Genomic DNA, 8,674 nt, shown 5'->3' on the forward strand with positions numbered 1-8,674 from the left:
CTGTCTTCTCTCTGCTATCATTTCAAAATTACGGACGGTTTTACATAGAGCTCTTTCAGTAGGCTTGTGCAAAAAATTCTGAAATAGAAAATAACATATCTAATAGGTTTTATTTCCATTCAATTATGACAAAGTATGGAATAGGCCAATCTTTGTTCTGTCCTTTCATGATCTGTATTGGTTATTACTGGCTCAGTTTGCTTGTTTCAAATGTTTACTTTTTAACACTAATCTTGTAGTAATTATTTAATAACCGAGATTCAGTAAAAACTGTGTCAGCAAAATACATTAAAATTTTCTTAACTGATAAAAAAAAAAATCAATTATCTACTTCGGTAATATTACTGATTTAAAAGATAGATTTCTTACGAACAGCAGTATGTCGTCTGATAAAGCTGTAAGAATGAAACTTTAATATCACAAAAACTATTCTATTTGATAACAGGTGAGGCCAAGACATTAATTATACTGAAAAAGTAATATACTTCATTTTGTCGTTGTGAATACCAAAAAGTGGCGTGATTTTCCAGTTGACAATTAGTGTTAAATTATTGGAAAGAAATTGGGATGTTACCCTTTTATAATGCGACAAAAATCAAGGTTGTTAGAACTAAATGGAATAAAGAATGAAGCAATCATTTCAGATGAAGTAAGAATCACTTTATTATAAATCAATGAATTGACAGAAGAGTATAAAAAATTGGTGATAAAGATTACTATAAAGTGTCAAAGAAGCACAATAAAAACAAAATATCAAAATGACTATAATAAATAGTTAACAATGCACATCACAATACAAATCATTTAAACAATAAGTATTAATTGCTACATTGAAAACTTGTAAAGCACTAATTCAAACAAGCTAATATGCTTGGAAACAAAGCTACTTTCATCGGTAGTTTGGGAGTACCTTAGAAGTACTTCTTTGCTTATTAATCTTATGTTGAAACTTATCAACTTTCATTTCTGAATAAATAGTGAATGCGTATTTACCCATAAAACATATTTCACACTTCCAGGTCACATGAATATTTTAAACCTTGTTTTGGAAAGCTGTACAATACAATGTGTCCTATTGATGGTGTATACATCTAATTACTATCTTCATCCCTGTTTAAGAAATTTCAGAAAGCTGTACAACACAACATGCCTTGTAACGTATGTATGCGTTTGTTACTTTCCTGATTACGTTTTAACTTTTCTTTCTAACAATATTTTTGATTCCGGACATTTCTCATAAAAAAAAAATATTTGTTCTATATCATAAGGTTAAGCTGCAGGCTACTAAGAAAAAATCCAATTTAAGATTCACAATTCTGCAAGAAAATTGTAAAAAATGTTTGTTTTTTATACTTCCTCACAAAAACTACACCACAAAATATATTTTTTTTTATAATTTGGTATGCATATTTTGAAGTAATTGCTTTAAGAATAGGTGACAAGAAAAAATATATATCTGACCAGAGCAAAAGCAATACATTTTATAGAAAGTCTCAAATGAGTTACAATCTTTACACACAAGTATCTAGTTCTTGCAAAAACTAAAAGGAATTACTTTTTGCAAGTGTTCACAAACTTCTGCCTCTTCTTTTGACTTTAGGACAATGTTTGAAAAGTCTTTTTCAAGTCTAAGGCCCTAATAAGACTAGTTTATTGTGACCCTGAGACTAAATACACACAGTAGTACTGACTGACAGAAAAAAAAAAAACACAACTTACAATACTTAGTATTTATAGGTTTATGTAGAAATCATCAAGTTTTCAACTAGCTGACCCAGCTTTTTATAAACAAGTATTACTGTTCACGTGGAAGACAGTTGCATAGCTTCTACACACACACACGAAAAGCAATAGGAGCATGAATAGTAAGACTAAACCTTATTCATATGCAAGATTCCATTTAACACAAAATTGTAACAAATAGTATTCTGGACAAACTCATTAAGAATAATTTCTGAGGAGCAAGTCTTTCATACCTTGTCATGATAAACGTCTGGCAAGGGTATTACCAACTACTGTTCAGACATATACTTCCTTGATATTACAGAATATCATATTTCATTTATCTCAACAAATAGCTATGTTGTTTTGAAATATTTCAATTTAAGCTAATATCTTAATAGATACTGGCTGACAATTTATAAATTTGACACTAAATGTAAATATCTATATAACCAACTAGGTTATTTTGGGAAATGACACTGATTTACAGCACACAACTATTAAGAGCATTGAACACTAAAAACAACTGTAACTATAAGAAATTGTTTTTATAAAGGTATAAGCAAAAACACTTAGAACAGTAACAATAAATGTAAAAGCAGTCAATTTTTAGCAACAGCTATAACAGCAACAGAAATTAAACTTGCAAAATTAATTATAACTCCAGAACAAATAAAGGTGCAGTAGAACCTAAAAGTATGTTGGATTTTTAGAATGAGAATAAATATGGTTCATAATAAACATAAGGATAAGAAAGGATTATTTAAAACTGCTTGCATTAATTTAGTGGTTAACTAAAAATATTTCATCTTAAAATAATAACATTTATATTAAATATGAATACAATTTCTGCTACTTTTTTTCATCAAACTGTTTACTTTTAGAAAACTCGATAGCTAGAATAATGAGCTTTGTGGTAAACAGTAAGATAACCACCATGATGTCTACCTTTTTACAATCCACGTACTTTTATCACACAGGTATATATTTTTTGATTGTTGGTATAAATTAAAAAAAATCACTTATTCTAGTAATTTTAGAGGAATGTGAGCTTGTATTAATGACATATCTATATATGATTATTAACTCACTGTTTTCTATAGATTTATATTTTTAGATACATAATTCTCCTAATCGAATGTTAGTTTGTTTCATTTAACATAGAAATTGAGTTCAAATACAACAGCTCCTCTCCCCACAATAACTATTACTTTCTTGCTTATTGAACAGTCAAAAATGAAGATTAATTAATGACAGTTGAAATCTTACTGATTAATAAAAATGAAAACAAAAAAATATAACAGTTCCTTTAGAATCATCATGAAAGGTAATACATTACAGAGAAAGAAAGAAATTTACTAGGAAATCTTCTACTTAGTTAAATGGACAACATTTCAGCTACCACTGCCTTATTGAATTAAAGCTATGGAATAATACATAATTAAGTGTCCCAGAAATCTACATAATAGGCAGTAAACTTCAAGACATATAATTTTCAATACATTAACTTTGTAGTTTCAACAAGTTTCTATCAAATATATTCTACTAAATAGAAATTTTGGCTTATTTGCAATGAGTTTCACTGGTTTCCTTTAGTCTCGTTAAACCAAAGAGATGAGTATTGGATAAACAAAGTACTTCTATTACCTTGACAACAACGTGAGAACAGATGCTAGTATGAGAGCTACACTATTTTTTCAGTATTAATCAAAAAAATACTTTAAGCTCTGTGACTAAGTTCACAGAAATAGAAAGGCAAATTATAAGTAATTTTAAAAATTCTTGGGATTTTATCAAGTGTTACTTCTGGATAAGAATACAATCGTATTAAATTCTAAGTAACACAAATTAATACCACTACACATGAAGATCTTTCTGTATTTTGATACCAATTAAAATAACATATTACTTGCTAAAATACCTTGATGGCAGTGGCCTACTGTATGGCACAGCAAATGCTACTAAAATGCTAATTGTGCGCATTTCTGTCTATAAACCCATAATACGAATGTAAAGAATTTGTACACATAACTTAAATAACAAACTTACAATCAAATTAACTTGATTGATCTATGGCATCAGTCTGTTGCAATTTAAACTCATTTTAATTGGAAACTTCATTTTTAGCCTTAGCTAAAACCTTATTTCGAAAGGACACCATCTTTGTAATTCTAAACCAACCACAAGAGTATTCATTTTACAACAGAACATCAGCCAGACCATAAACTTCCTTGTTTAGATACTTTAATTTATAAAAATAATTGCAAATTTCAATGTGAGGTCTGTCACAAAAAACATTCACAGATCTCTATTTAATTTTTGGTAGTTTTGTACTAATAATACTGAGTGAAAATTTATAGCATCTTAATACATATAACTCAAAATAATTATCAAAGTGTTTAAATGAAAAACTTCATAACATCAAAACCTCTTTAGAAAAAGTTCCTGGCAGAATGATAAAGAACATAATATATGGCTTTCTGAATAAACAGAACATTACTTTACAAAATAAAATTTGCTACACATACAGTAAAAATTAATTCTGAAACCAGGATACAAAGTATATTACTTTTTCAGATTCAGGATATTGTGACAGATAATAATAATAATGCTTTTTAATTTGTGTTTTTGTTACTCACCAGTCAAACCTATTGAACATATCAGATCATTTGAAGATCTTTATTAAGACCAGTGGCAAGGACAGTTTTTTTTTTGTATATAACAAAAACCTGCATGTGAAACAGCATGAGGACACAGTTCACATTATTACATAATTTATAACTTCCTGGTTTTCACAAAATGATAAACATCATGAGTATACTGTGATGTTTCAGTACACCATTAATCTAAACAAAACTAAACTCAGGTTTTGATGGTTCTTTCACAGAATCTTGTTACACCTCTAAACTGATAATTACTGTAAATAAAGTTCATAATATTCTTTAGAAAATACAGTAATTTTTCACAAAGATATCTGGAAAAACCCATTTCAAAATATTTTGGAAGAATTTCTGTTATAATATGCCAATTTTTTTTCCACATACACACTAGTGCAACATCAGAAACACGAGAAATTTGCAAAATAATATCTTCAGCTGTCAAATCATAATCATACAACAAACAAAAGCAAAAAACAACATGATGTCTCCACCAGTTATGATGACTTACTACTTTCTTGTAGGTTATTTAAAAAAGTGGATGTCAAGTTTCTTAAATTCTTTGTTTGGTAAAAAGGCAAGGTTTCACTAATGCTTTTTTGACATAATATCATTAATTAATCTCATTTTGTAAAAATTCCTTTTTAGTTTTGGAAGAGGAAAATATTTTTTGTATGTTAACAGAACATATGGTAAAATAAACAATCTCCAAGAATCACAAAAAAATGCCAAGAAAATAAAAAAATTACTAAATTTGAAGTTCCTTTCTTGTTTGAAATTTCTACAAAATGAAAGAAATTTATAAGAAAAAGAAATGTCGAGAACTAAGCTAACAAAGCTTTATAATTAGAATACATTTTTAGCACATATGCTGTTTTATATACTTCAATGTCTTTTAATCCAAAAACTCCCTGCACATTAATTTGTGAATCTCTAGGCCAATAATAGCTACAAAACACTTTAAAAAAATCAAGTACCCTGTAAGATTCTTAAACAACTAATTATTAAATTGTTTGGGGTTTGAATTTGTTTTTAATTTATCGTTTAAGGAAGAAAAGTAATTTTCAAGCATAATCAAGTTCGACTAATACAAATCACGGCTGCTTTTGATACAAAAAAGCAAAATCACAGTAAACTTGTACAATGCATAACTTTTGAAGTGTACAGTATAATTATGCATACACTAATAAACTTAATGTAAGGTACTCTTAATTACAACTGTATATTTAAAAATGAGAAACTAAGGAGAGAAATTGGTATTGCAAGCAAAATTTGAATATAAGATGCATTTTTGAATGACGCAAAAGTTACAATCTGAGCTTAAGCTGGAAATTGATATTACAAGCAGTGATTAAACATCTTTAGATGGAACTCTCTCTGATAATTACAATACAAATATTATACTGCAACAATACAAGAAATGGAGGTATATTGTTACTTCATGAATCTAACAAAGGAAAGCAACAAGTCACTCATTTCTAAATATTGTATTTTCACATCAATGATCTGGATCCACATCTTCAAACTGGGCTACTTCCATTGGTTCTCCATATTCATCTGTTGGTATAAGAATTATCAAGCTCAATCAGATTTCATATGTTTATCTATTGATAAAATAATTCCAAGCATAGTTCAACTTCATATCTGTTAAATACCATAAAACACAATATAACACATTAATTAATTGATGAACCACGCACACACACACATTTACCACTTAAATCAAGATTATTAATTAGAATGAAACTCCTGCTGCCTAAATAATAAATTTAACACAATCATCTTCTACAGCTTTGTTTATCAAATACAACAGTGTCACAGATTGATTCATTGGCTAAATATTACCATAAAATCAGATTTGTATTCATTTCTTAATAAACATCATAAAAAATTAAATGCTTTACTGATCTGTTGATTAAATATTATTAAGTACAAACCAATTTTATATTTATTTGTTGAATAAGAATTGTAATCAAATTTAGGCTTCACATTTACCTGTCAGTTGAATATTGTTGAATAAAATTTCATATTTATCTATTAGGAACATGTAATCAAGCTAGTCATATATCACTTCCATCCACTGATGAAACATTATCAACCACAATCTAATCCTAAGTGCACAAGGAAAAAAGTCTCAAGTACAAGCTGATTCTATGTGCATGAGAGAGAAAGACTCAACCACCATCTGATTCCACTTACACAAGGGAAAGAGTTTCAACCACAATCCGATTCTATGTGCATGAAGGAAACAATATGAACCATCACTGTGTTACCTACTAAATACAAAATTTGTCTTTTCATGCAATAGTTTTATGTACAAACACCAGTTGGGTGAGATACCCATATTTTGGAATACCAAAGATGTACTTGTCACGAAAAGTCATTGTTCATTAATATACAAATAATTTGTATACTTGCTAGGAGCCATACTAACCTATAGATTACATATATTCATAACCAAGAACTTTCTTACTACACAAAATATCTTCTCATGACAACAGTCCCTTTTCTTATATGCTATGTAGTTTATAAAACTTAAAGCATAGAATAAAACCACTAATATCAATTCCAGACTTTATATTTCTTTTATTTGAATCAAAAAAATGTCACAGAAAAATTGATAAAGATAGTCAAAATTTTGCTTAAGATTTTTGACCATAATAAGTATCTCCAACTGAACCATCTCCTTGTCCTCTTCCTCTCTCTGCTGCTGCCACATCATATTCTGCTCCAGAATCATCTTCTGCATCATCAAAACATCCCTCTTCATCTGTTAAATAAAAACTTTTATTTACCATTGAATTTCAAATATTAAACAAGATCTGTAGAAGTTACAACACTACTACTGGAAAAAGACAAATTTAAGAATACCAGAGTGGTTTAATACAGTGAAAACAAAAAGGAATGGCTACGATTACTGATGACATGAAGGTTTTTAAAAAACTGATCACAGACTTTCTTTTGAACAGGAGAAACTTGAAAATGCTAACAAACAAATTGAAGGTTACAGTCTTAACTATGCTTCTTCATAGTAGTTTGTTATTTGTTTACAGTAGAATAAATAAAATTCCTTTGTGAGAAGTGATAGAAGTTTACATTTAAAAAAGATTCTCTTAATTAATAGACAGAGGTCACAGTTAAGTGAAGTTCAGAAGTCAATTTATTGTTGTGAATGGAGATCAAAGTAAAAAATTCTAGCTTATGGTATGAAAACACATATTTCATTATAAATTAATATTTAAATAACTTTTTTTACTGCAAAGTCTAAAGAACTTTGTGAAATAACTTTTATTCATTTCCTTAGCTACTCTAATATTAGCAGTACAATTAGCCAAACAGTGCTAGGTCTATCTAAACATGTTTATACAGTACTGTGCAAAAGTGTTAGGACAGTCAAAAATTAGATTTCAGGCTACTTTCAAAGAACAATGGAAGGTAAATCAGAGGTGAAACATTAATATTTTATGAAACTTCATATTTAGTACAACAAAAACTCAGTGGAAGTGCTTGAGTTCAGCAAACAGTTAACGTTTTGTGTGTCCTCCTTTTGCTTTAATAATTGAATACAGTCTTTCAAGCATTGTTGCAACATATTTAATCGAAGTGTCCTTTGGTATTTTACTCCAAATATCTTTAATACACTCCCATAAAGTTTCTTTGGAAGTAACTTTTGATTTGTCATGTTTTTGATCTATCAAATCCCAGATCTGCTCACTTGGGTTGAGATCGGGGCTCTGTGGAGGCCATTGCATCATTTGAATGACTCCAGCTTCTTTTTTAGCTAAGTAATTTCTGCATAGGTTGGATGAGTGTTTGGGGTCATTATCTTCTTGGTAGTAGAATCCTTTACCAATAATACGCAAACAATTGGGTATACTGTAATGGATCAGTATCTTATGTTACTTGCACTGGTCCATTAGTCCATCTATTTTGCAAATATTTCTTGTTGCCTCAGCAGAAAAACATCCCCAAACCATCACACTGCTTCCCCCATGCTTCATTATAGGTGCTATGCATTGAGCTAAGTATCTTTCACCTTTCTTCTGCCAGACATACAACCTACACTTTGAACCAGATATTTCAAACTTGGACTCATCCATCCATAGCACTCTTTTCCAATCATCAGCAGTCCAGTTTTTGTACTTTTTAGCAAATTTCAGTCTCTTGACAATATTTGGAGATCAAAGTAAAGGTTTTTTTAACTGATCAATAAATGATCAAATACTCCATTCTCGTTGAGTCTTTTTGATACTGTAGATCTGGACACTTTTCTGTCACTTGGTACATGGTCGTTT

At 29.3% G+C, this 8,674-nt stretch overlaps 1 protein-coding gene across 2 annotated transcripts in view; it reads right to left on the bottom strand.

Annotated features, from left to right (window-relative positions):
• Positions 1-1,101: 1,101 nt before the first annotated feature.
• LOC106466386 (methylosome subunit pICln-like) overlaps positions 1,102-8,674 on the bottom strand; it is a 48,875-nt gene continuing 41,302 nt past the window's right edge. The window contains exons 6-7 of one of the 2 annotated variants that reach the window (XM_022394386.1): positions 7,036-7,149; positions 1,102-5,936 (exon numbers count right to left, since the gene is read on the bottom strand). In XM_022394386.1, the coding sequence (XP_022250094.1) occupies positions 5,878-5,936; positions 7,036-7,149 (173 nt within the window). In that variant the 3' untranslated portion in view covers positions 1,102-5,877. The remainder of the gene's footprint in view (positions 5,937-7,035; positions 7,150-8,674) is intronic. The other variant, XM_013926669.2, reaches the window with a different exon arrangement.

This window comes from Limulus polyphemus, unplaced genomic scaffold (genome assembly GCF_000517525.1).
Source record: "Limulus polyphemus unplaced genomic scaffold, Limulus_polyphemus-2.1.2 Scaffold2245, whole genome shotgun sequence".
Classification (NCBI taxonomy): domain Eukaryota; kingdom Metazoa; phylum Arthropoda; class Merostomata; order Xiphosura; family Limulidae; genus Limulus; species Limulus polyphemus.